This window comes from Peromyscus californicus, unplaced genomic scaffold (genome assembly GCF_007827085.1).
Source record: "Peromyscus californicus insignis strain IS unplaced genomic scaffold, ASM782708v3 Scaffold_23__1_contigs__length_62951481, whole genome shotgun sequence".
Taxonomy (NCBI): domain Eukaryota; kingdom Metazoa; phylum Chordata; class Mammalia; order Rodentia; family Cricetidae; genus Peromyscus; species Peromyscus californicus.
In genome coordinates, this window is record NW_026294534.1 from 17,923,275 (window position 1) to 17,950,590 (window position 27,316).

At 51.5% G+C, this 27,316-nt stretch overlaps 1 protein-coding gene across 8 annotated transcripts in view; it reads left to right on the forward strand.

Moving 5' to 3' along the window:
• Window positions 1–25,768, forward strand: part of Fgfr1 (fibroblast growth factor receptor 1) — a 58,228-nt gene extending 32,460 nt beyond the window's left edge. For 2 of the 8 annotated variants that reach the window (XM_052751876.1, XM_052751875.1), the window contains exons 3-18: window positions 8,023–8,289; window positions 9,959–10,048; window positions 10,305–10,477; window positions 13,182–13,305; window positions 14,492–14,682; window positions 16,689–16,833; window positions 19,147–19,349; window positions 20,179–20,324; window positions 20,560–20,681; window positions 21,329–21,439; window positions 21,843–22,033; window positions 23,320–23,442; window positions 23,676–23,746; window positions 24,083–24,220; window positions 24,480–24,585; window positions 24,694–25,768. In XM_052751876.1, the coding sequence (XP_052607836.1) occupies window positions 8,023–8,289; window positions 9,959–10,048; window positions 10,305–10,477; window positions 13,182–13,305; window positions 14,492–14,682; window positions 16,689–16,833; window positions 19,147–19,349; window positions 20,179–20,324; window positions 20,560–20,681; window positions 21,329–21,439; window positions 21,843–22,033; window positions 23,320–23,442; window positions 23,676–23,746; window positions 24,083–24,220; window positions 24,480–24,585; window positions 24,694–24,870 (2,378 nt within the window). In that variant the 3' untranslated portion in view covers window positions 24,871–25,768. The remainder of the gene's footprint in view (window positions 1–8,022; window positions 8,290–9,958; window positions 10,049–10,304; window positions 10,478–13,181; window positions 13,306–14,491; window positions 14,683–16,688; window positions 16,834–19,146; window positions 19,350–20,178; window positions 20,325–20,559; window positions 20,682–21,328; window positions 21,440–21,842; window positions 22,034–23,319; window positions 23,443–23,675; window positions 23,747–24,082; window positions 24,221–24,479; window positions 24,586–24,693) is intronic. The other 6 variants (XM_052751869.1, XM_052751870.1, XM_052751871.1 and 3 more) reach the window with 6 other exon arrangements.
• The last annotated feature ends 1,548 nt before the right edge of the window (window positions 25,769–27,316 follow it).

A 27,316-nucleotide genomic window follows, 5' to 3' on the forward strand; every position in this document is an offset into this window, starting at 1 on the left:
GTTGCTGTGATTGGTGTAATAAAGAGCTGACTGGCCAATGGCTAGGCAGGAGGTATAGGCGGGACTTCTGGGAGAGGGAGTAATCTAAAGAAGGAATCTAGGCGTGCGGATTTCGCCAGAGACTCTGAAGAAGTCAGACATACAGTAAAGAACAGAGGTAACCAAGCCATGTGGCAGAAGGTAGATTAATTGAGACAGGTTAATTTAAGTTAGAAGAAGAGCTAGTTTGGAAAAGGCCTAAGCTAAGGCCAGGCTTTCATAATTAATATCAAGTCTCGGGGTTGTTATCGGGAGCTGATAGCCCCACACAAGAAAGTCCAACGACACACCATGAACTCCGTAAGCCTGCTTGCAGATGAGATGGTGGTTTGGAGAAAAGCGTGGCTCTGTTGTGTGTGGGTATCCCATGTGCACAGTTGTTTAAGTATCCGTAGGCAATGATGGGAAGCGTCACGCAGGGCACATGGCAAAGTGTTTTGCAAATATGTTGTCTGTCTTCGTTGGAGTCACGTAAAGATGTAGGGTTTGGGCATGACATTGCTTTCAACCCAAGTTGGTTTTTTTGTTTGTTTTGTTTTGTTTTTCGAGACAGGGTTTCTCTGTGTAACTTTGCACCTTTCCTGGAACTCACTCTGTAGCCCAGGCTGGCCTCGAACTCACAGAGATCCACCTGCCTCTGCCTCCCTAGTGCTGGGATTAAAGGCGTGCGCCACCACCGCCCGGCCCAAGTTGATTTTTAATGGAACCAGGGCTGGGGAAGGACGTGGTATATTTTTATAAATTTTAAAAATTGCATTTATTTATTTTTGATGTTGTGAGCGTGTGTGTGTGTGTGTGTGTGTGTGTGTGTGTGTGTGTGTGTGTGTTTGCACATGTACGCCACGGTGCACAAGTGTGGTGGTCGGAAGACAGCTTAAAGGAGGAGTCCGTTCTCTCCACCACTCAAGTCCTGGAGGAAGAACTCCAGTCAGACTTTGAGCAAGCTTTCTTACCAAGTGAGCCATCATCCTGCCGGCTCAGGAAGTGACATTTTAACATGGAATGCTCTTCCGGCTCTGTTTAGTCATGTGGCGCGAGTGGACCGCGTTTATGGTCTCCACAGACAGGTGTGTCCCTAGGGGATCTCTTTAATGGCTGTCTTCTATTGACCGCTGTACAAGCTGGAGTGTAATAAGATTTATATGGATTTGGGCCTCAAGGCTTCATTTCCCACTTACATAGATAGGGCTCATGTCAGAAAAACGGATTTAAGAGTCCAGAGATCTGATCAACATACTCGGGCCAGAATTACCTGCTAAGTGACTGGGACATTTCTGGCCAGCTCTGCCATAAGCAAAAATGCCACCCCTCTTGGCTTGTTGGGAAGTGACATGGCCAGAATACTTGAGGTACAAACAGGAAAGGGGGCGGTGGGATTTCGTTCCCATTAATCAACGCAAAAGCACTGGGAGAAAGGTCTCCTTCCCGTGCCCTTTGCGGCTGGTTTCTTGAAGATTACTGAAGTGTGGTCCTCCCCTCCACTCCTAGAGAAGCAGGGATAGGGTCGGCACATCCTTTCCCTCCCTCTCGGGGGAGCGCTGGTGCAGCCCGATTCCGTGGCCTTTCATCTGCATCAAGCCTGCCTCAAGCAGGGGTCGGCAGCCAAGTATGAAAACCTCTCCTCCTCTTTCGCTCCCGGCCTCCCCTCTTTCCTTCCTCCCCTCTTCTCTCTGTGTTCCTGTCGAAGCCCAACCTGGCAATCACTTCTGGGTCTTCCTCTTCAGCCTCCCTGTTCCTGGGACGCCTGACGTTTCAGACGGTTGTATGCACAGGCTTTAGGATTCAGGGCTGCAACTTGAGCTGTCTTGAGGATGCTCACAGCAAGCTCTGTCTAACCTGCCCACTCCAGCACGCACAGTTTGTCTGTCTGTCTGTCTGTCTGTCTGTCTATCTCTGCAGCTTACTTTTTAACCTGCAGACAAATTTGTGAACATTATTTGTTGGCTCGTCAGACATTATCAGCCTCACATCAGATCTCTGACAATCCAGACGTCAGAGGCCTCCAGACACGGTGCCCTGTCTCATCTTTCAGGGTGAGAGACATGAAGCAAAGATCTGACTCGACATTTCCTCACAGCATCCCCACCCATTGTACACACTGAGGAATGACTTTGCATTTGATTCTTTTTTTTTTTTTTTGGTTTTTCGAGACAGGGTTTCTCTGTGTAGCTTTGCGCCTCTCCTGGAACTCACTTGGTAGCCCAGGCTGGCCTCGAACTCACAGAGATCCGCCTGGCTCTGCCTCCCGAGTGCTGGGATTAAAGGCATGCGCCACCACCGCCCGGCCTGCATTTGATTCTTAAAAGTTGTTTTTTTTTTTTGGCTGAGCGGTGGTGGTGGCGCTCGCCTTTAATCCCAGCACTAGGGAGGCCGAGGCAGGTGGATCTCTGTGAGTTCAAGGCCAGCCTGGGCTACAGAGTGAGTTCCAGGAAAGGTGCAAAGCTACACAGGGAAACCCTCTCTCGAAAAACCAAAAAAAAAAAATTTTTTTTAAAGGATTATTCTGTTTTTGATAAGAAGTTACAGGACTGGGCTGGAGAGATGGCTCAGAGGTTAAGAGCACCGACTGCTCTTCCAGAGGTCCTAAGTTCAATTCTCAGCAACCTCGTGGTGGCTCCTGACGATCTGTAATGAGATCCGGTATCCTCTTCAGGCCTGCAGGCATACATGCAGACAGAACACTGTATAACATAATAAATAAATAAATCTTAAAAAAAAAAATAAAGATCGGAGGACAACTTTCAGGAGTTGGCTCTCTTCTTCCACCCTGTGGGTTCTAAGGGTCAAACATGGGTCATCAGGTTTGGCAGCAAGTGCCTCTACCCTGAACCATCTGGCTGCTCGGTCCTGTGCTCATGGTCACATTCTCCAGGAATTGGATTGTTGACTTCCAGTGGTCATGCCATCAAATGGCCTCCTTTTCTTTATTCTTCATAGGCAGTTTAATAAAAGTAGCAGGTAGCTGGTCTCTCGCTGACTGATACACCGGCTCCGTGTAGCTCTAGCCCATTGGTCTTGACTGAAAACGTCCAGCTGAGAGGAGGCAAAAGAATGCCAAGTACCTCTTGTCAAAGGAAGACTTGAGTGTGGGCCACACAACTTTTAACCGCCATGGCTTGTTCGTGAGCAGTTTGCCACCTTACCTAGGAACCGGGTCAAGGTCAGGGCGCCTCTATGGGACAGTAACACAGGTAAGAGTCCAATCGGTCACCTTTCTGTCACCGCCCACGATAAATGGCTTCATCTCTGTTTTGTGAATGGAGAGCTAACGTATCTAAGGACTCTGCTATCGACTAGAAAGGCCACTAATGTTTTACAGGCTCTTGGCTGATTTATGAGCCCTCTAAAAGACCCATTTCTGTGTTCCTGCTGTTAAGTGATAGGAAAACATTTGCTTTCTAGTTCTGAGGAGATGGTTTGGGCACTTGTCATCGCTGAGAGACAGTCCTTCCCTGTGTCTTCCAGCTGTCACTGGGATGTGATAGACCATACACCAAAACACTATTCGGCCATTAAAAAGAAAGACGTAGACTGGGATGTGGTAGCACACGCCTTTAAACAGCACTCTGGAGGCAGAGGACAGCCAGGGCTACACAAGGAAACTGCCCCTAAAAACAAAACAAATGGAAGGAAGAAAGGACGGACGGACAGACTGAGACAAAAACTATGGCATTGAAGAACCTTGCCCACATGACACATGATCTCTGTGAGTTCGAGGCCCAGCTTGGTCTCCTTAGTGAATGAATTCCAGGACAGCTAGGGCTCTAGAAAGGCCAACCAGGAGTCACTTCTATAGCTTATGGATTTTCTTGTGGCAGGGAGATAAAATAGTCTAAAATTAGACTTTTGGAATGGTTTTCTAACTCTATCTTCCATGTCTGTGGGTTTCCATGTTTGCTGATTCCATCAACTATGGATGGAGAAACTTTGGGCAACATTTGTTGTTGTTGTTGTTGTCTGTATTGAGTATGTATGAAAACTTAGCCACTGTCGTGGACTGAACGCTGCTGGGATGTTTCTGGTGGTAGACTTTGACTAATCTGAGTCAGGAGAACGCAAGAGGTTATGTCCACTGTCAGCAGAAGTCCGATTTCCGTGCAGGGGAGATGCAGCTGTACCGAGGCACAGCCAGGTCTGGGTGAAAGGCAGGGACGTGGTTGGGTAGAGCGGGAAGACAGGATTGGTAGGAGCCTCGGAGGCCAAGAGGGTTTGGGTCTTACTTTCTATCCAGGGTACGATTTTGATGCGGACAGCTGTATGAGACGATGTAAGCCAGAGTGTGGCGATGGGGAGAGTGTGAACTTGACGGTGGTTATCCCAGGATGGCTCTAGGCGGGGGAAGAGGCAACCTGGAAACCAGAAAGCTGGTTCCTGGAGGTTTTGTAGAGCCCAGAGATGAGTTTCTTTTCCACGGTCGTCAGCACTGGCTGGAAGTTAGGGCCGTGCAGAAAGGCAGATCCCTGGCTCCTTCCCTTGGAAGTGATGCCTGTCTTTGCCAAGTTTCTTTGGGAATTACTCTTTGTCTCTGGGACCTGTGTGAGTAGGCTGTTGGATGCCTGAGTCTGAGAATCTGAGTTCACTGTCGACCAATAGCCGATGCCGCTCCTGAGCAGCAAAATATTTAATCAGTGAGATCACTTGAGGGAAAAGAGATGGGATCAGTAAGAGGAGCGCTTGCTGTTTTCCTTCAGGGTCAAGGCCAAGCTGCTTTTCTTCTCTTGGCAAAGCCCTAGACCATTAGAAACGGAAGAAATGGTCCACCACAGCTATTTTCAATCAGCCACGTGTTCTGCTGCTCTCCGCCGTGGTGCACCCCTTGACCAGATTCACAAAAAAATAAACATGTGTTCGCCTGCTGGTACCCAGACCCTTTTAAAGTAGTTTGTTTCCTTTGTTGATGGCCCAGTATTTAGGGGAGAGTCCTCAGGCTGATAAACAACAATGTGTGAGCTCCTTGGAAGAAAAGCAGTGCTTACCCGCCTGCTCGCCCGTCCGCCGGCCATGTACTTAAGGTTTCTAGTACAAATCAGAAAGAGAGTCATTCAAATGAGAAGTGAGAAGCTGGAGGGATGGATGGCTCGGTGACTAAGGTCAGAGGATCCCCGTTGGGGTCCCACCACCCGCGTCACGTGACTCACAGCTGGCTATGACTCCCAGCTTGAGGTTAATCTGAAGCCTCTGGCCCCCCCATAGGGGCCCCGCACTCACATGCACACGCCCACAAACAGACACGAACACATAGTAGTTAAAAATGAAACAGAGAGAGATGAGGAGCAGTGCTGTAGCTCCGCAGCAGCGCTTCTCTGACTACTCAAAGGACTGGGTTCCACCCCCAGCACTGCAAAAGACTGGGGGTGGGGGAGTCCCGGATGTGGTGGGGCCAGTCTGTGCTACACAGTGAGTTCAAGGCACCCTGGGCTGGATAGTAAGACTGTCTCAGAAAATAAAAGTCTGGGTGTAAGCCGGGTGTGGTGATGGACACCTTTAACCCCAGCACTCAGGGTAGAGCTGTGACTTCCAGGCCAGTCAAGGCTACAAAGTAAGACCCTGCCTTAATAAATAAATAAATAAATGAATGAATGAATGAATGAATGAATGAATGAATGAATGAATGAATGAATGAATGAACGAACGAACGAACAAACAAATAAATAAATAGGGGGGCGTGCCTGGATATGGTAGTGCATACTCAAAATCCCTACATGGCAGAGGCAGAAACAGGATGATCGGGGCTGGAGAGATGGCTCATTGGTTAAGAGCACTGACTGCTCTTCCAGAGGACCTGGGTTCAAGTCCCAGCACCCACATGGCAGCTCACAACTGTCTGTAACCCAAGATCTGACATCCTCACACAGAATATATGCAGCAAAACACCAATGCAAATGAAATAAAAATAAATTAAAAAAAGAAACAGGATGATCACAAGTCTGTAGTTAGTTTAGGATACGTAGCAAGTCCCTGTCTCAGAAAACTAAAGAAATGGATGGAGTTTTAAAAGGCAAAGAAAAGGAATTCAGGAAGAAAGACAATAGGGAGACTGTCCATGTCATTGGATCCACAAGTAGTTAATTGGGCAACTCTGGGTGGTGACCCATCCCATCCTCTCACCAGACGGTGTTGAGAACTGGCTTCCAGGAGGAGGTACCTGCCAGTCTGAACACTGGTGAGCACCTAGAGAGGAGCCAAGGATGGGGTCAGAGCCGGGGCTGAGGGAACATGCTCTTCCAGAGTCTCAGGCACCTGTGACCAGTTCCACTTGAGCCTCGGCCGGTGGCAGCCATGAGGGGCACCTGGTACATTCTTGTGGAGGGAGAGGCCAGCTATACATTGGAACATACGAAAGGAACAGAAACTTCCTTGCGTCCTCCTTAGCAAAGGGATTTATTCGGCCAGTGTGGCTGGCTACTTGTTGTGCCAAGAATACAGGTCTTCCTGCTGACATGGGTGAGTCGGCTCACCTACACCATACCCTACAGTGTTCTCCATAGCATCGGGGCTTCAGGGTCAGCTCACCTACATCATACCCCACAGTGTTCTCCATAACATCAGGGCTTCGGGGTATTTCTAGCACTTCTGCCTGAGATGCCTAGGGGTGTGTGTGTGTGTGTGTGTGTGTGTGTGTGTGTGTGTGTGTGTGTGTGCCTGGGATACCTAGGGGTGTGTGTGTGTGCCTGGGATGCCTAGGGGTGTGTGGGTGTGTATGTGCGCCTGGGATGCCTAGGGGTGTGTGGGTGTGTGTGTGCGCCTGGGATGCCTAGGGGTGTATGTGTGTGTGTGTGTGTGTGTATCTTAGCTACTTTTCTCTTACTGTGAAGAGACACCAGAACCAAGGCAACTTATAAAAAGAAAGCATTTAATTTGGGGCTTGCTTACAGTTTCAAGTGAATCCATGACCATCTAGGTGGGGAGCATGGCGGCAGGCAGGCAGGCATGGCACTGGAGCAGTAGCTGAGAGCTTACATCTTATCCACAAGTTGAAGGGAGGGAGAGACAGACTGACAGACAGACTGACCGACTGAGAGAGACTGGGACCGGCTTGGGCTTTTGAAACCTCAGAGCCCACCCCCCACCCCCGTGACACACCCCTTCCAACAAGCTCATGCCTCCTAATCCTTCCCAGAACAGTTCTGCCAACCAGAGATCAAACATTCAAATATTTGAGCATTTGGGAACCATTCTGACGCCCATCCGCACAGGGTGACCCTGTGTCTCTCGAGGAGGAAGGTGGGGTGCAGGAGCCGGTGCGCCCAGGCAGCCAGCGGACGGACGAGAAAGGGTTTATGTGTCCCGGGTCTGCTGCCAGAGCAAATGTGCTGTTGTAGCAGCTGCAGGCCTCGGGCCCGACACCTGTTCTCGGGAGGCTCCCCTGAGCTGACCTCTCCTTGGCTGGCCCTCCCACACGTGCATCTGTGTTCCTGGAGGGCCAGGCCCCCACCCTCGCTGAGTCATGTGTACCCAGAGTCCCGGTCGGTTGACCAAACACGCTTGCTCTCATCTCGGGTGGACGGACAGGCTGCTGGGTTTGTTGATGGGCGGGGTTTATTCGCTAGGGAAAGAGTCGAAGCTGACCGGGCTCACAAGGAATGGGGTGTTCCGGTGGGAAGTGGCTGTTCTTGGCAAAGAACTGAGCGAGCGGCGTATGGGGTATGGGGCAGGGGGCATTCGAGATAACAGGAAAACCTCGCCCCTTAGGATAGAGGGAAGTGGAAACAAACACTGCTTAATGCTGCTGCAGCTGCTTCCTAACTTGGCCTCTTTCTTCCTTGACTCACGAAGAAGTGGGGTGGAGGAGGAGAGGGAGCTGGGGTCTCAGGTTTGCCCCTCATTTCCAACCGGTCCATAGTCCAGTCCCCAGCTCTGTGGCCTCCATTGAGGCCCGGACAGTGCAGTACCCTGTGGCTCACCTAACTCCCTTTCTCTCTCCTCCTCCTTCCCCGCCACCCCAACTTGGCTCTTCTTCCCGGCCCCTCTGGGTGGCTGCAGCTCAGCCCTGGGGAGTCCCTGTGGAAGTGGAGTCTCTCCTGGTCCACCCTGGTGACCTGCTCCAGCTTCGCTGTCGGCTGCGGGATGATGTGCAGAGCATCAACTGGCTGCGGGACGGGGTGCAGCTGGTGGAGAGCAACCGTACCCGCATCACAGGGGAGGAGGTGGAGGTGCGGGATTCCATCCCGGCCGACTCCGGCCTCTATGCTTGCGTGACCAGCAGCCCCTCTGGCAGCGACACCACCTACTTCTCCGTCAATGTCTCAGGTTGGTAGCAAAGCCCTCTCCCCGTCCGCTCCTTCCACTTCATTCGCTCGTGTTAAAGGGAGGCCAACTTCCTTCCATGCCCCTACTCTGCTTCGGAACTGGCGCCCACTAACATTGCTCCCTGCCCGCTGCGTGGCTTAGCTCTCCAGAGGTTGACCAGGTAGGGCAGATGCCAGGCCTGTGGCCTGGGGCTGCTAAGACCCTGTGATTTCTTCACTACATCATGCCCGATCATGCTCACTGGGGCTCAGCCAGCTTCATCTTGTCCAGGCCTGGGGTTAGTGATTGAAGCCTGAGAGCATATGGTGAGGTTCCTGCTGTGGTGGAAGGATTCAGGTACACTGCCATGTCCTGGCTTTGTGGAAAAAAAACACCTGTTATCTAGCTCGTGGAACATTTTGAGTGCAGCCAGGCAAGCCTGGAGCTCTTATTGTTGGGAATATGCTTCCTTTAGATAAATGTGATTTTCACAAGACCGGGATCCGAGAAAGACAAGCTGGGACTTTCCTGATGCCAAGATGTGGCTTGGTACCTTCTCCCAGGCATCATTTAGAACTTGTCCCCAGTTGAGGAACATGTTTCCTTAGCCCCCAAGTGTGGCAAGGGGGAATAGAGAGACCTGGTGAATGGATAACAAGCCTTTTTTTTGAGACAGGGTCTCTCTACACAGCCCTTGCTGTCCTGGAACTCACTATGTAGACCAGGCTGGCCACAAATTGACAGAAATACGCCTGCTTCTACCTCCCAAGTGCTGGGATTAAACATGTGCTCCACCACCCCCAGTCTGTTTTTAAATGGAGTGCATCCCAGTTGGGGAGCGAGGGCAGTTGTAGGCGGGCATAGTGGTGCACACCTTTAATCAGAGCACTCCAGAGGATCTCTGTGAGTTTGAAGCCAACTTGGTCTACATCTCTACATTGTGAGACCCTGTCTTAAAACAACTATAAAAAAAGGCAGCTCTGAGGCTAGAGAGATGACTCGGCTGTGAAGATCGCCTGATAACTCTTGCAGGGGACCTGGCTTTGGTTCCCAGCACCCACAGTATGTGCTCACAACTGTAACTTCAGTTCCTGGGGACCCAACACCTTCTGGTCCCCCTTGGGCTCCTGCATGCACTTGGTACATATTCATGCAGGCTCACATACATACACATAAATAAAAAAAAAAAATCTTTTGTGGGGGAGAGAGAAAGAAGCAGGCAGCTCCCAGCCCTCAGCAGATCTATACTAGAGGATCCTGATGGCAAGCTATCCATCTTGCCCAGAGTGTCCAGACCTGCTTGGGTTTCTCAATGGTTTGCGTCCAAAGAATACCGGTTCCTCAGCTGCTCTTGTGGGTACCCAGGTGGTACTGTCAGCTGAGAGGCCTTGGTGTGTAGGCTGGAATGAAATACATTTGGAAAAAAGCATAGATGGCCCGGCTGGAGCCACCTGGACTTTTGGGCGGAAGGCGGGGTGCCTTGGGCCAGGATGAGCGCTGGAGCATGCGGTTCTTAAACGCAAACTGTCACTGAGGCAAAATTTGGGGAGATTGGGAGTCCTCATGGGGATGGATGGGTGTGTTGTCCGTGGCTGCACCGAGCCGGTCCTGATGAGGTGACTTCTGTTTGCATGACCATCTGGGAAATGCTCAGGAGTACCTCAGCGCCCCGACTCCCTTCTTCTCGCAGATGCGCTTCCCTCCTCGGAGGATGACGATGATGATGATGACTCCTCTTCAGAGGAGAAAGAGACAGACAACACCAAACCAAACCGTAGGCGTGAGACACTGTTTTCTTCCTTACGTACTGCCTGTGAGACGTGGGAGTTGAGGCTTAGGGGAAGGCCTGCCTAAGTGGGAGGAGAGAGGCTCGGAGGGCCTGTGGGCCATGGTGCCTGGCTGCTGCCCCCTCTGGATGGCCTGAGGTGTTGAGCAGAGAGAAGATGGGGTGCGTGTGGTCCTGCCTGGGCCCTTGCTTCTGAGCCTGGCCATTCCTGCTCCCCTCATCTGTCTCTCCCTTGGCTTTTCCTGGACAGCTGTCGCCCCGTACTGGACATCCCCAGAAAAGATGGAGAAGAAGCTGCATGCGGTGCCGGCGGCCAAGACGGTGAAGTTCAAGTGCCCGTCCAGTGGAACACCCAATCCCACTCTGCGCTGGTTGAAAAATGGCAAAGAATTCAAACCTGACCACCGCATTGGAGGCTATAAGGTACATGTGTGTACATACCCAAGAAAAGTTAGAAGAAGACATTGGATGGAGGGCTGGGATAGGAAACCCGTATTAGATACCTTTATTATCTTGTTGTTGTTTTAGTTGCCTGGGGGGCCAGTTCTAGACAGGGTTTCTTTTTTTTTTTTTTTTTTTTTTCTGGAGCTGAGGACCGAACCCAGGGCCTTGCGCTTGCTACCACTGAGCTAAATCCCCAGCCCTAGACAGGGTTTCTTTGTGTTGCCCTGGCTGTCTTAGAACTCCCTCTGTAGCCCAGGCTGGCCTCTAGCTCAGAGATCCGCCTGCCTCTGCCACCTGAGTGCTGGGATTATATGCGTCTACGATCGTTTCATCTGATATATGGATGTGCACCAAATGTGTGCCTGGTGCCTGCAAAGGTCTGAAGAGGGTGTCAGATCCCCTGGAACTGCAGTGTTCTGGGTTTTTTTTTTTTTTTTTATTACTTTAAAAATTTTTATTTGCGGGGGGGGGGGGGGGGGATATGAATATGGGGAATCAGAGGAAATCTTGGAGGCGTCAGTTTTCTCCTTCACCTCTGTGGGTCCTGAAGGACAGACTCGGGTGTCAGGCTTGGTGACAAATCCTTTTACCCACAGAGCCACCTCACCAGCCAATTAGCTCCTCTCTCCCTCCTTTCTTTCTTTGGTTTTTGAGACAGGGTCTCTCTCCTTAGCCCTGGTTGGCCTGGAACTCAGTAGGCAGGCTGTCCCAGACTCAGACAGGTCTACCTGCCTCTGCCTCCTGAGTGTCAGGATTAAAGAAATGTGTGCGCGCCACCGTGCCTGGCGCCTTAAAAAGGACCTTTCTCAGGACAGATTCCTGGAAATGAAATGGTCAGATAAAAGAGCGTAGGTATGTTTTAAGCTGTCAGTGCGTATAATCCATGTCCCCTTCCCTTGTCTTTCTGCATGCTAAGCCCACGTTGAGTCAAGTCCTCAGCCCCCAAGTCCTAAAAGGGAAAACCAGTCACCTCCCCACAAGAGAACGTGAGAACAACAAACTCACTGGACCTCTGCCAAGAAATGCCGCGTGTGAGAGCGTTCGTGGGGCTCATGGACACCGTTAGGCATTTCCTGTGCTGATAAGCTGCTCCGATGAGAACCGGAGAGTTCGATGAGACTCTCTTCCTCGGAGACCTGATGATCCCCAAGGTTCCCAAATAGGTCCCATCTCACCTGGAGTCTCTTCCTCATTCCTTTTGACTTTTTGGAGACTGTTTCTTCTCTCTGTACCCCAGGCTGGCCTGGAACTCCAGTCCTCCGGTCTTAGGTCCTAAGTGCCACCACGCACGGCTTCTCATTGCTCTTGTATGAGAAAGAAAAGCAGAGAGAGGAGCTGGCTGGAGAGACAGCTTAGTGGTTAAGCATACATCACTCTTCCAGAAGACCAGAGTCTGGTTCCCAGCACCCACACCAGGCAACTCACAGCCACCTACAACTCCAGCTGCAGGGCTTCCGTGGGCGCCCACACTCATGTGTGTACACACACATACATGTACACACACTTAAAAGCAACAATAGCTCTTCTTTCTTTTTTTTTATTATTTACTTGATTGTTTATTTAGGGTTTTTTGTTGTTTTGTTTTTGTTTTTTTTGTTTTTGTTTTTGTTTTTTTTTTTGGTTTTTTGAGACAGGGTTTCTCTGTGTAGCCTTGCACCTTTCCTGGAACTCATTTTGGAGACCAGGCTGGCCTTGAACTCACAGAGATCCACCTGCCTCTGCCTCCCGAGTGCTGGGATTAAAGGCATGCGCCACCACCACCCGGCTTGTTTTCTTTTTAAGCCAGGGTTTTTCTATGTAGCCCTGGCTATGCTGGAACTTGCTCTATAGATCAGGCTGTCCGGGAACTCAGCCCGCTCTTCCTCCTGAATGCTAGGATCAAAGGCGTGTGCCCCCACACCTAGTTCCTCTTTTCTTTTTTTTAAGGAGGACTATGGGAAAGCTTCCCCTTAACTTACCAAGTACTTACTGTTCGCACGTTCCTGTGCCTCAGCTAGGACAAGCCAGCATTCTGGCCTGGGACGATTTTGTAGCCTGCTAAGAAGGCCATTGTCAAAGGACAGCTGTGGTGAGCCACTGTTCAGTTAGTGCCTTGGAGGAAGAGCAGACGGAAGGTTGAGCACAGATCCGGCCAGAGTCAGCTGGAAGAAGAGAGAGGTTTTTCTGTTTGAATTGCAGTTTTGTCTTGTGTGCAAGCAGCGCTGTGCATTTGGCGATCACAGGACAGCTTGCGGGACCTGGTTGCCTCATTCCACGGCGTGGGTGCTAGGAATCAAACTTGCCCAGGCTATTGGTGGCAAGTGCCCTTGTCCACTGATCCGTCCTGCCAACCCTGAGGAGACAGCTTTTGAAACTCGGTGTCCAGAGTAGCAGGAGAGCCACATCAGGCACAGGGATGAAACTGATGGACGTGGAGAGGATTCCCAGTGAGTTTAGGAGACTGTGCCAAAGGCACCTTTGTCCAGATCATGGCTGCTTCGGAATGCTACCGAGAAGGTGTCCAGCGTCTTCACACCATGCTAGTTTAGATTGCAGGGTGTGTTCCAAGTGTGACTAGGCCGAGAGCTAGTCCCTCCAGGCTTTGTTTTGGCGAACACTGAAGCACTGGCCACGTGTTACCTGCTCTCCTGTACACCTTCCCCCAGACGCTCAACAAATCCCTTTCCTTGGCTGTGCCCTACAGGTTCGCTACGCCACCTGGAGCATCATAATGGACTCGGTGGTGCCCTCCGACAAGGGCAACTACACCTGCATCGTGGAGAATGAGTATGGCAGCATTAACCACACCTACCAGCTTGATGTTGTGGGTAAGAAGGCCAAGGCTGAGGGTCGGGAGGAGGAGGGCGGGGTGGGGAAAGGCGGCCATGGAGCCTGAGGCCCTAGGGGTGGAATCCGGACGTTTGGCACTGTGCTTCCCACTTTGAGCCTCACTTTTCCCTCCCCCCCCTTCCTCCCTCCCTCCTTTTCTTCCTTCCTCCCCTCCCTCCCTTCCTTCCAATTTTAGATAGTCTCAGACTTCAAGCCCAGGCCGCTTTGGAACTCGCTGTGTTGTGCAGCCTGGCCTTGAACTCGTGGCGATCCTCCTGCTCTCCAGCCTCCCGAGTGCTGGGATTACAGGCGTGGGCCTGCCTGAAGCCTCACTTTTTTCTTTATTCATTCATTTATTTGGGACAGGGTCCATGCATCCCTGGCTATCCTGGAACCTGCCATGTAGACTAGGCTGACCTCGAACTCACTTGAGATCTGTCTGCCTGCCTTGCCTCTTGAGTGCTGGGATTAAAGGCGTGCGGTACCATTCCTGGCTCGCTTTTTGTTGTTGTTGTTGTTCATTAAGCAATTGGTACTATTATGCTACATGTCTTGAAAGACATAGCTTGGTGCGGTGATGAGAATTGAAGCATAATAGTAGTTGTTTAATAAACACCACTAACACACCAGGCTCTTTAAATTCATGCCCTGGGTTTTGCCCTTTGTATCCTTAAAGTATAGGCATGCTAAGAGTAGCTGTAGGCCAAGTGCTCACACTGAGGTGCAGAGGCCAAGTGCCTTTGAATGTAGAATCCCAAGCATTTCGGGAGACAGGAAGAACAGTCTGTTGTTTGTCTCAAGGCCGTGATCGTAAAGGTTGTGGGTCTCCTGCTCTGGAGCCTGTATGGCCCAGAGCCTCATAGCCAACACCTGCCTTGGCATTGATGTGGTTCAGGAAGAAGATTGTTGTCTGGAAGACCTGGGGAGGCCTAAGATATTGGAATGGCGGGGGGAGTATCTCTGCTTAGACAAGAGACTTGTTTGTGCCTGAAAATGTGGGTGCAGGAATGGAGGAGATGGCACCCCTTCTCTGAAACCAGGTTCAAGGGACTGGAGTTTAACAGAGGCACTGGAAAGGATACTGGAGAACCAAGGTAGACCTTACCTCTGCCAGCATCCCAGCATCCCAGCCAGGACCAGACCATTGACGAGTCTAACACGTCCATCCTCTCTCTTCCTCTGCAGAGCGATCTCCCCACCGGCCCATCCTTCAGGCAGGATTACCTGCCAACAAGACAGTAGCCCTGGGCAGCAACGTGGAGTTCATGTGTAAGGTGTACAGTGATCCACAGCCTCACATCCAGTGGCTGAAGCACATTGAGGTGAATGGGAGTAAGATTGGCCCAGACAACCTGCCGTATGTCCAGATCCTGAAGGTAATCTTAGCCTCATTCTTGGCCGGTATGCTGGGAAGGTGACCAGATGTCCCCTGGGGCTCAGTGCCTGGGATTGGGGCTCAGCCTTCCCCATAAGGCACATACTCCATCTTGGTAGGGATCTAGCCACCGGCTGGTGACAGCAGAAGGTGGGGGTGGGTGATAATAGTTGCTGCCTTCTAAAGAGCCTTGAGAGTGATTCGGGAATCTTGGATCAATTTCTCAAGGAAGGCATTGAGACTCTGGCTTGCTTGTGGCCTAGCACCACACAGCCTTCCATCAGCAAAGGTTTCCCAGTCAGTCCCGCTTGTTTCCTAAGTTACGAACAAGGTCAACGATAAGGGCGTGGCTTAAACAGTTGGAAAAGTAAAGGCCGCCTATAAATTCTAAGCCGTGTGAGGAGTAATGGCATTTTCTTCCTTTTTCCTCTCACTCCCAGACTCTCATAGTCCCTGAATGCTCCATTAATCCAGGGAGGTAATTGGCTAAGTCTCCAGTGGATCTGGCCGCAGGAATAACCAGAAGTTAGACCTCCTCCTCCTCCTCCTCCCCTGCCTTGGCTGTCCAGGAGATTTACTGGCTGTCCCTTTTCTTTGCCACGGGTGCTGACAATATTCTGGAAGAAAGGGGCTCAGCTCTAGCTCTGGGCCTTGGAGCTCTGTCTCCAATTACAAGTCCCCACCCTGGTCTGGTAGCGGAAGTTTATCACACACAGAATATTTGCTTTGGGACACCGGCCCCTCCCTCCCCTTCCTTCCTCTCCTTTTCCCTCTTTTTTTTTTCTCCTCTTTCCGTTTCCCTTTTTCTTCTTCCTTCCCCCTCCCCGCCTCCCCTTCCGTTTTCGTATTAGGGGTTTCATGTTTGTCTCGCTCAGAAGAGAAGATGGTAGGTCTCAGTGTCTCCCTGCCCTTGGCTCCTGGGGCCTGACTGACAGTCACCCCGGGAGCACAGCGTGGCCACATCTCAGTGTTTGCCCAACTGACTGGTGGTGTCGTTGGTTTGTTCCAGCATTCGGGGATTAATAGCTCGGATGCGGAGGTGCTGACCCTGTTCAATGTGACAGAGGCCCAGAGCGGGGAGTATGTGTGTAAGGTTTCCAATTATATTGGTGAAGCTAACCAGTCTGCGTGGCTCACTGTCACCAGACCTGTGGCAAAAGGTAACGGGGACATGGACGGGACCCTATACTGGGTACTTGATGTAGACCCCACGCTGCTGGGGCACGTTGGGAAGCCAGCGCCAACTCTACCTTCCTCCTCCTGTGTTCCTAATGCCCAGAGCCATGGAAAAATCCCTGGCTTGGGAGGCTGCTTTGGTTTGGTACTGTTGGTTATCTACGGCTCCCTTTGTGCCTTATCTATGTGTCCTCTCTCTCTCTCTCTCTCTCTCTCTCTCTCTCTCTCTCTCTCTCTCTGTATGTGTGTGTGTGTGTGTGTAAGTACTTATGCCCATCCCGTCCATGCACTTGTGAGATAGTCTTTTGTGTTAGGAATGATACTTTTAGACTGAAGTCTTAAACAGTGGGGCAGAAGAGGACATCTGCAGGTCGTGTGTGTGTGTGTGTGTGTGTGTGTGTGTGTGTGTGTGTGTGTGTGTGTGTGTCTTCCCCTGCCATCTGTCCATCTGTCCCCACTGACTCTCTTTACCCAAAACCAAACAGCCCCCCACCCGCCAGGCCCCATTTCTCCATGCTGCCCACCGCCCGCATGCTTGGCTGGGCCAGTGGCTGCCAGCGTCTGGTGAAGGGTCGTAACCAGCCGTCCGTCCGTCCGTCCGTCCGTCATCTTCCCAGGTCTGCAGGAGCGCCTCCCTCAGGGCCTGACTCTCTTCCTCTAACAGGTCTCGCTGCCTGGTGGTTTTTTTTTTTTTGCCTTGTTGCGAAGGAGATGTGCTGGGGAGCGTTTCTTCCTCTGGTTTCGGTCCCCTCCTCTGTCCCCTCTGTTCCTCTGCCTCTCTGAGGTCTCATGCCCTGTGCGCGTCCATTTTGCCTCCGTTGTCTCTTCTAGACTGCCGGAGTTAATACCACCGACAAGGAGATGGAGGTGCTCCATTTACGAAATGTCTCCTTTGAGGATGCGGGGGAGTACACGTGCTTGGCGGGTAACTCTATCGGACTCTCCCATCACTCTGCATGGTTGACCGTTCTGGAAGGTATACACTGCACTGATCCTTTCCATGTCCTTCTGCCTTTGCCATGGGAGCCGCACATCCATTACAGGGCTGGGGAGAGGCCGAGAGGGAAGGCTCCCATCTGCTGTGTGCCCTTTTCTGCTCCGGCTTTGAGGCCCATGCAGGGGGGTTCCTGGATCTTCAGAAAGTCATGTGGCAGCCTCCCCCTGTACATCTATATCTGGCTCTCTCCCTGGTCAGCGTAATGCATGCATGAGCTCTGGGTTTACCTTGCGGCAGCACAGGCTCCTTCTATCCTTGGGTATAGCGTCTTCCCTTATCCTCTTGGTACCAAGGGTTTGAATTACTGGGACTTCTTTAACCGGTCCCAAGAGTGTCAGCAAGAAAAGCCCTGAACCTCTTCTTCACGAATCCAGGTTCCCGGCCCACCGGAGCTTACTGCTCCCGTTGGGTGCTGCTGGCCCACTCTTTATCCTGCTACCCTTTGACGGGCATGCCTGGACAGCTGCAAACTTGAACTACCTTGGGAAAGCCCTGTCTTAGCCTGACGATGCCTCTCTGGCTCATCCCTCCTGACCTCCCCTCCCAAGCTGGGAGATCTGTGTCCCGGGTACCCACCAGGAAGGAAGGAGCCTGCAGCCCTGCCGGGTGGTGGGTTGGTGACGTAGGGCGAGGATGGTTTTGCCTGCACGTGGCCTGAGTGCTGCTGTTCTGTGGCTGCTGCGTTGCATTCCTCCTCTACTTCCATCTTGCTTGCCCAGTAGCCCCCCCCCCCCCCCCCCCGCACCCCACCGCTTGCAGAGAAGCATCTGGCCCTGTCTCTGTTCAGTCGATGCTTCCTGTGAGCCTTCATTTTCCGACACTGGGGAAGGACAAGTAACACCTTCCCTGTCCTGAGCTCTGTCATTTCCTGGTTGGGCTGGGAGGACTCCCAAGGTGTCACTTCCTCTTCGGCTGGCTGAGGTTTCAAGGGGGAGGACTGTAGGACAAGGGCTGTATACATGCAGGGGAAGGAGGTTCCAGCAGGCAGGTGCTGTTTCCTGTGCCGAAGGGAAAGGCGGACTAACCGGCATATGGCAATGAGTATGTGTCTTAGTCAGGGTCACTACTGCTGTGTTGAAACGCCAGGACCAAAAGCAACTGGGGAAGCAAAGGGTTTATTCGGCTCACACTTCCACATCACAGTTCATCATTGAAGGAAGTCAGGGCAGGAGCTGAAGCAGGGCAGGATCCTGGAGGCAGGAGCTGATGCAGATGCCATGGAGGAGTGCTGCTTACTGGCTTGCTCCCCATGGCTTGCTCAGCCTGCTTTCTTAGAGCACCCAGGACCAGCAGCCCAGGGATGGCACTGCCCACAGTGGACTGGACAATAAGAAAGTACTGGCAGGCTTGCCCACAGCCCACTTTTATGGAGGCATTTTCTCAACTGAGGTTCCCTCCATTCAGATGACTTGAGCTTGTGTCAAGTTGACATAAAACTAGCCAGGACTGTATGACTTCTAGTCTTTTTTTTTTTTTTTTTTTGAGACTGGGTTTCTTTGTGTAACAGTCCTGGTTGTCCTGGAACTCACTCTGTAGCCCAGGCTGGCCTCAAACTCACAGAGATCCACCTGCCTCTGCCTCCTGAGTGCTGGGATTAAAGGCATGCACCACCCCCTAGAAGTATGAATTCTAAATAGAGGTGAAAGAATATAGTAAAAAGATGTGTTCCCCACCCCACCCCCCCAAATCTCCCAGTTCCTTACATTTTAGGAATTCTGTGGAGCCATGATAGGTTCCTTAAGAGCTGCCGAACACAATTTTTTTTCATCTAAAGACGTATTTAGACATTACATTTGTTTTGCCTGTGTTTTAGGCATTTACAGGTCTGATCTAACAGAGGTGTCATGTACGTAGTAAGACACAGGATGGCTACCATGGGCGTCCATTAGTCCTTACTCTGAGTGCCATCTTGTGCTTTGAGGACCCTGGTCCCTTGGTCATAACAGCCTGTCTCTATATGATATATGTGCACAGCATTGAGGTGCTGCAGAGTCTCTGGTGCCCATCTAGCCTAGTAGGAAGCTGCAAGGTAGTTCTGGAGTTAATGAGTGTTGGACTTGTGTAGCAGGATAGCCTAGGCTTTATCCTCTATGGGCTTTGAGTTTAAGGATGTTTAAGGAGGCCTCAGAAGTCCCAAGATGTCTGGTCCTTTTGATACTGGGATCTAGCTGGAGTCTCCCCTTCCCTACAAGTTCCAAGGGGGAGAGGAGCAGGTACTGGGTTTCTCATGGGGCATACCTCTCACGGGCAAAGTACCCATAAACTGCTGACACCCTGTCCACGCCGACTCAGCCCTGGAAGAGAGACCAGCTGTGATGACGTCGCCGCTCTACTTGGAGATTATCATCTACTGCACTGGGGCCTTCCTTATCTCCTGTATGGTGGGCTCCGTCATCATCTACAAGATGAAGAGCGGCACCAAGAAGAGTGACTTCCACAGCCAGATGGCCGTGCACAAGCTGGCCAAGAGCATCCCTCTGCGCAGACAGGTAACAGAAAGTAGATGGGGGATTTGCACGCTCACCGCACTGCCTTGTCGTCTCTTCCTGGGCCTCCGGGGCCTGCCCCCTTTCCCACCCACCCCCTGGCTGCTCCTCATCTACCACGTTGGGCTTTGCTCCCACTTCTGGACCAGACACATTAGAAACTAACTCTGGCTCCACGCCTGTCTACCCTGCACCCCAACCACAAAGGTTCTGTTCCATCACCTGAGGTCAGAACACTGCTGACCCAGAAAGGTGCCTTAGGGGTTAGGTATCCATAGTCTGAGGGAGAGTCTCTGCCAAGAGGTGGAATGAGAAAAGAGCTATTGTGATATTATAAGACACTCAGTTGGAAGAGGTATCTTTGGTATGCTCATTGAATGGGTGAGTGAAACGGAGGTCAGAAAGCCTTTTTCGTTTATTTGTTTGTTTTTTTTGTTTTTTGTTGTTTTTGTGGGTTTTTTGTTTGTTTTGTTTTGTTTTGTTTTTCCTTGGGACAAGGTTTCCCTGTGTAGCCCTGGTTATCCTGTATGTATACCAGGCTGGTCTTGAACTCAGAGATCAGCTTCCCTCTGCCTCCCCAGAGCTGGGATTAAAGGCGGTGCGCCACCACTGCCCGAGGGCTGGGGATTCGGAAAGAGTTTTTGACGGTAGAAATTACTCAGTCATAGAGCTTCCACCTCACGTGTTTGGTTTTTTTGTTTGTTTGTTTTTGTTTTTTTTTGACCCTACCATGCTAGGGATAGAAGCAAATCTGTGTTATGGCAAAAAGCTACCCGTTCCTGCTCGCCTTGCTAGAAGGGTGACCCCACTCTTTTTTTTTTTTTTTTTTTTTTTGCAGGTGTCAGCTGACTCCAGTGCGTCCATGAACTCTGGGGTTCTCCTGGTTCGGCCTTCACGGCTCTCCTCCAGTGGGACCCCCATGCTAGCTGGGGTGTCTGAATATGAGCTTCCCGAAGATCCCCGCTGGGAGCTGCCGAGAGACCGGTAATCCGCCGTAACTTTCCTCCCGAGGATCCCCACGCTTGTCCTAGCTTAGCAGTTGTGTATGAGGCCTTTTAGGTAGTGAAAGTACACGAGATGCCTCTAGAAAATAGCTGCTCCCCGCTCTTGATGGGGTAGAATGGGGATAGCTGCCCTGTGAAAGTTTGACCTTCACCAGCCCTGTCACTCACTGTGTGTCCAGCCCTGACTGCTACTCTCTCTCTGTTTCTGCCCCAAGACTGGTCTTAGGCAAACCTCTTGGAGAGGGCTGCTTTGGGCAGGTGGTATTGGCAGAGGCCATCGGGCTGGATAAGGACAAACCCAACCGCGTGACCAAAGTGGCCGTGAAGATGTTGAAGTGTGAGTGATGCTCCTGTTTCCTGCCGTGGTGGTCTCTTTCCCTTCTAAGCCAACTAGGTCTGGACCAAATAGAATGAAATGCATTCTATGATGCTGTCATTGCTCATACCTGCTACATTGCCTGAGGGTCTAATCTAGAACTGGAGGGGGATGGCACACCCTGAGTGTTTAAATCTTACCTTCCTTCCTTTCTTTTTTTTCTTTCTTTCTTTCTTTCTCTCTCTCTCTCTCTCTCTCTCTCTTTCTTTTCTTTTCCTCCTATTTATTATGTATACAGTGTTCTGCCTGCATGTGTCCCTGCAGGCCAGAAGAGGGCGCCAGATGGTTGTGAGCCACCATGTGGTTGCTGGGAATTGAACTCAGGACCTCTGGAAGAACAGCCAGTGTGCTCTTAACCACTGAGCCATCTCTCCAGCCCCTCACTTTGCTTCTTAATGTTGACCTGGGCTCGGTGCTCATCTTAGTCCCATAACTGGCTGGTTCTTTTCTCTCCAGCCACATTCAGTACCACGTGGTAGTGGCGACTCCTGGATGGGGGGTGGGGGTGGGAGGATGGCAGCAAGTCCTGGAGAAAAGGGGTCCCTCCAGGATCTGCTTCCCCAGCCCTGAGCTCTTCCTCACGCCACTCCTCTGGTTTGTATGTGAAGCCGACGCGACAGAGAAGGACCTGTCGGATCTGATCTCGGAGATGGAGATGATGAAAATGATTGGGAAGCACAAGAATATCATCAACCTGCTGGGGGCCTGCACACAGGACGGTAGGTGGCTCCGGGCGTCAGCTGAGAAACTGCCGTAGCAGGGAGGTTAATGTGTTTCTCAGGGGCCGGGCCGGGCCGGGCCGGGCCGACTGGCATTCGTCCAAGATTACTCCTTACTGACAGCTAGATTCAGTGCGTGAATAGGAACAAGGGTGTTATTGGAGTCTGCAATAGGGTTCCTACCCTCAGCTTTGCTTGGGAACTTTCTGGACTCCACTGGGAAGAAGTCTTTTTTCTGACTTTTTCCCTGTTCCCGTCTGGAAGAGGCAGGGAAGGGAGTTGACATTGGGCATGGGACACAAGCGGGCTGTGACATGTGGAGCAGGGGCTCCCATTGGGTGTAGCTACCCTTGCTGACCTATTGCCTGGCCTGTGTGCTTTCTCTCTACCTCTGTGCTCTCAGGACCTCTTTATGTCATCGTGGAGTACGCCTCCAAGGGCAACCTTCGGGAGTATCTGCAGGCCCGGAGGCCTCCTGGGCTGGAATATTGCTACAACCCCAGCCACAACCCCGAGGAACAGCTGTCCTCCAAAGATCTGGTATCCTGTGCCTATCAGGTGGCTCGGGGCATGGAGTACCTTGCTTCTAAGAAGGTGTGGAGCCTGATGGCACCCCTCCCCAGAAAAGGCAGGGTGGGACTGAACCCGCCTAGTACTTCGATTTATGACTACATCGTCCATGCTGGCCTGGAGCTTGCTCGTCGCCTGGCCCAGTCTCTCTGGTGCTGGGATGCTAACATGCACTTCTGTCCCTGGCTCCAGCTTACGACTGTTAATCCTTTAGAGCTTTGGGCGCACCAAGCCTGACCCCTGTGCTTCATTAGTTAGGTTCTCCAGGAACCTGAGCTGGGAAAGCCCTTGTAGCCCCGGGTCGGATTGAATTGACTTCTCTGCAGCCACTGTCCGCATAGACTTAGGCAGCTCTTTTTAAATTTATATACATGTTTTTCTCTTTTCGAGGCTAGGGTCCCATTTGGTGACAGAGGCTGGCCTTAAATATGTGATTATCCTGTGTCGGTCTTTTTTTTTTTTTTTTGGTTTTTCGAGACAGGGTAGTTTTGCGCCTTTCCTGGAACTCACTTGGTAGCCCAGGCTGGCCTCGAATTCACAGAGATCCACCTGCCTCTGCCTCCCGAGTGCTGGGATTAAAGGCGCGCACCACCACTGCCTGGCAAGAAGTTAGAATTTGACTTATATGCAGTCATCTTTTTTTTTTTTTTTGGAGCTGAGGTCCGAACCCAGGGCCTTGCGCTTGCTAGGCAAGCACGCTCTACCACTGAGCTAAATCCCCAACCCTGTGTCGGTCTCTCAAGTGCTGGGATTACAGGCATGTGCCACTGAACCCGGCTCTATAGTTCTTCAGATAGAAAATAGGAATGCTGATCTCTATGCTCTAGACTTACCATGAGGATAAGATGAATTGTGTCTGCCAAAGTGCCTGTCACAGATTTCAGTCCTCACTCTATCTTTGTTTGAACTTCCTACCCAGGGCAGACATGCTCTGCTAGGGCGGACAGGGCCCAGTACACACACCTCCACAGACTGAGCATAGGCCTGAACATTCTGATATGGGGGTACAGTTCCAAAAGCTAGAGGTTGAGATCAAGAAGGAAGGAGAGCTTGCTAAAGTGGTTGAGAAGACCACAGCTGAAGGTGTCTGGAATTATGGGATATTTTGAGGGGGATCATTCTAGAGGGTACGGGGGTTGTCTAGAGGGTATGGTGGGGGTGTGGGCAGAAGCCCTGTGAGGTAAAGTGGTCTGCTCCCTACCGCACGGTAAGTGCTGGAGGAGGGGGGGCGAGGGGGGGCGGGGCTAGATGGCTGTGTGGCGGAGCACGGTTCAAGGTTGTCAGCCCCTCTCGTCCTTCCCGTTTTGCAGTGCATACACCGAGACCTGGCTGCTAGGAATGTCCTGGTGACAGAGGACAACGTCATGAAGATCGCAGACTTTGGCTTAGCTCGAGACATTCACCATATTGACTACTATAAAAAAACCACCAATGTAAGTGTCTTGCCCTAGGTTTTCACTGTGCTCTCTGCTATACACAGAGTGGGGTTATGTGAGCTAACAAAAGGGGCTGTAGGATGGGCTGAAAAACGGGCGTCCCGTGCCCTGGGTCCCACCTGTCCATGCCCTGTTTGTCCCTTGAGCCATCATCAATTCATCCTGTGAGTTGTCTGTGTCACCCCCCCCCCCCCCCCCCCCCACACACACACACCACTGCTGCTTTGCAGGGCCGGCTGCCTGTGAAATGGATGGCGCCCGAGGCATTGTTTGACCGGATCTACACCCACCAGAGTGACGTGTGAGTTTGAAAAAAACGCAATTCCCCGGGATATGCTGGGGGGAGAGTACTAGCAGTCCTGCATCCCTAGGCCGATGAGAATCTCTCTCCTCCCTTGTGGGTGGGGGGTGTTGGAGGGGGGAGCATAGTCTTGTCCCATGAACAACATATTTCAGCCTTTTTTTTTGCATGGCCCCATGCTGCCCCCCTGAACTTAAGGGCTATGTTGGGGCAGGAGAGGTTCAAGATGAGCACCTGCTGTGCTAACTTCTCAAGAAGACGTGGTTGGTGGGCGAGAACCCCTAGGGCGGCCCAGCCCTGAGCTGTACCTCATGGTGGCACTGTGCTCTCCTGTAGGTGGTCTTTTGGGGTGCTCTTGTGGGAGATCTTCACTCTGGGTGGCTCCCCATACCCTGGTGTGCCTGTGGAAGAACTTTTCAAGCTGCTGAAGGAGGGTCATCGAATGGACAAGCCCACTAACTGTACCAATGAGCTGTAAGCACGGACTGGGGGAAGACTAGGGGAGGGGGCTGTTGGTAGGCAGCGCCGTTGGAGTCCGTCCTTGGCACGCTGGGTCCGTAGCGGCTCATGGGAGGTTCCTGAGGTCCTCGGGCTCCGAAGGAAGGGGGAGCATGGAGGGCGGATGGTGAAATCTGTATGTGTGGAGGGAGTAGCCTCCCTGGTCATCCCTCCCCAAGCCTCCGGCCCTACTCTGCTGTGGCCCCTCCTCTTTGACCTTGTCACCCTGCTGCAGGTACATGATGATGCGGGACTGCTGGCACGCAGTCCCCTCTCAGAGGCCTACTTTCAAGCAGCTGGTGGAAGACCTGGACCGCATTGTGGCCTTGACCTCCAACCAGGTGAGAGCTGCCCTGGGCTGGAACTTGGGCCCTCATCGTCTAGGCAGCTAAGGGGACACTGCCCTGTGGGAAGGTTTGTGTGCCACCTGCCCTTTCCTCCTGTCCCAGGAGTATCTGGACCTGTCAATGCCGCTGGACCAGTACTCTCCCAGCTTTCCCGACACACGGAGCTCTACCTGCTCCTCAGGGGAGGACTCTGTCTTCTCTCATGAGCCGTTACCGGAGGAACCTTGTCTGCCCCGACACCCGACCCAGCTTGCCAATGGTGGACTCAAACGGCGCTGACTACCCAGCCTCCCCAGCCTTTCCCCCTGTTCCGTCATCACCTGTGCCCCTCACTCATAATTCCCTGCTGGACACACTGCCTTTCCTCTTCTCCTTCGCTGCTGGCAAGAGCCAGTGTGTTAACTGAGGCCTTCCTGTGTGGCCTACCCCATCATCACCCCCCGCCCCCCAAGACCTCTCTTCCTCTTCTCCACCTGCTGTGGGAGAGAGGAGCCCAGAGGCAGGTTCTTGCTGGTAGCCACTTCCTCCTTCCCAGGTGTTGGACCAAGACCCGCCCCCGCTGCTTGGCGCTCCTTGGAGGCCTGGGGAGTGGAAGCAAATGGAAGGAACCGGCGTGCAAGAGCTCACCGAGTCTTCTGGTTGACCCATTAGCCTCCTTCCTGTGTTCTGATGGGAGCAGCCTTGGGGCTACTGAAGCAGTGGGGTGTGTTTCTGTTCAGGCCTTACACAAAGGCAGCCTCTGCTCCCAATGGGTGGTACCAGCGGCTTCTTAATTCCAATACTAATTATGCTTTGCTGACCAAATACCTGGTACCAGAAGACAGTGAGGCAGAGATGGGGAGCAGTGTGATGTGGCCCTGGGGCTGAGCCCTAGACTCGGGGCTCCCTGTACATAGCTATGAAGAAAACACAAAGTGTATAAATCTGAGTATATATTTACATGTCTTTTTAAAAGGGTCGTTACTAGAGATTTACCCATTGGGTGAGATGCTCCTGGAGGCTGGGAAGCATCCGTTGCTATATATTAAAAACAACAACAACAACAACAACAAAGGAAAATGTTTTTTAAAAGGTCATATATTTTTTGCTACTTTTGCTGTTTTATTTTTTTAAATTATGTTTTAAACCTATTTTCAGTTTAGGTCCCTCAATAAAAATTGCTGCTGCTTCATTTTTATCCTGGGCGTGTGAAAAGGGAGCAGATGTCCCCTGCAAAGGAGGGAGGCAGGGACGAAGGGGCCGTGCGCTGTTGGCGCTGGGTGCTTTCTGTATTTTCCTGTGACCTCCCGGACAACCCTGCTATCTCTGATGCTTTGGGAAAGGCGCGGGAGGAGAACCGAGACTACCAGCTTGTTTCTTCCGACCATAGACCTAAGAGGGGACGAGACTAGCTAACCGGAAGAATGAACCGTACAGAAACTCCAACCCCAAACCCTGTCTGGCTGCGCCTGTGCATCTGAGAGAGAAAACGTCACCCAAAGCTAGTCTCGTCTTTCCCAACCTACTCTTCATTTTCCCCTCCCATACATCTCCTCCCCCTCCCGTGTCCCTGTTACCAGGTTGCATTTGTTGCCACTGTCCCTGATTTGGCTTCCTTATGGTTTTTCCTGTACAAACTCCACCCATCCCTCAGGAAAGGGAAAAAACAAGCTCCTTTGGTTTGGGTCTGCTTGGAAACTAACTTCTGCCACCTGCTGGTGGTTATTGTCCTTTTCAGGTGGTACCTTGGCATCTTATTCAGACCAGCGCTGCTCTATCCTTGATGCGTATTGCTGGGTCACGATGAATACAAAACAGTTCAATATGCTTTCATCCTGTAGGGGTCAGGGCTGTTCTTTACGGTCTGAACTGGGCAGTTTTGGTAGCTGTGGTTGTGGTCATCACCATAGAGTTATCATTGTTTCTCTCTGTAAACATGTAACCGTCAAAGTATTACTAAGTGGTTGTTTTTTTTGTTTTTTTTGTTTGTTTGTTTGTTTTAATGCTGAAAGAAGGCATAATTTGGCAAAGAAGGCCAGGGAATGAATTTTAGCCCAAACTCACTTGCTTAGAGACCATACCATAGTGTCTTTTCCTTGTTAAAAGAGTGACCATAATGTCTGCCTCAGCTCTGCTTGACGCAATGGTGTGTGAATGGATGGGAGACTCTACCAAGGGCTGTGTGTGTTTGACTCAAGGGACGGTGCTAGGAACCATGAGGCCCTGAAGTCCTTGCTGTTGCTATTCAAATTGCCCACAAATGTCCCCAGAGACAGGGATGGCTATCAAATAAAGGACAGTGAAATTGACCTGGAGGAAAATGAAATGGCTGTTTTACTTAGATGACCAGATTGGGTCTCTTGGGAAAGGGAACCCAGCTTATATAATGAAGACATGCTGTCATAGTACTTCATCTGTCTGGTTTCCCGAGGGTTAAAATAGGCCAAGCCGTCAATCAATACTGCCTTTCCATCTTTTCTAATTGCCATAGGCTAGAGATCATCAGTCCCTTGGCTCTGTTAATGTAATGTATTGATTTCAGGTAAGTGAGATTGAACATAGATGAAGTAAGAAATCTGCCTTAATGGTAATGAAGTCTCTCTGTTGTTTATCATCTGCCACCAGGTGGCGCCAGCAAGCTCAAATCTCCCCACAGTATTAGGTAATAGGCCAGTTTTCTCAAAAGTAACAGGCCTACCTGCAAGTGGGAATCTTTGGCCTGGGTTTAGCATTCTAAAACTGTGGA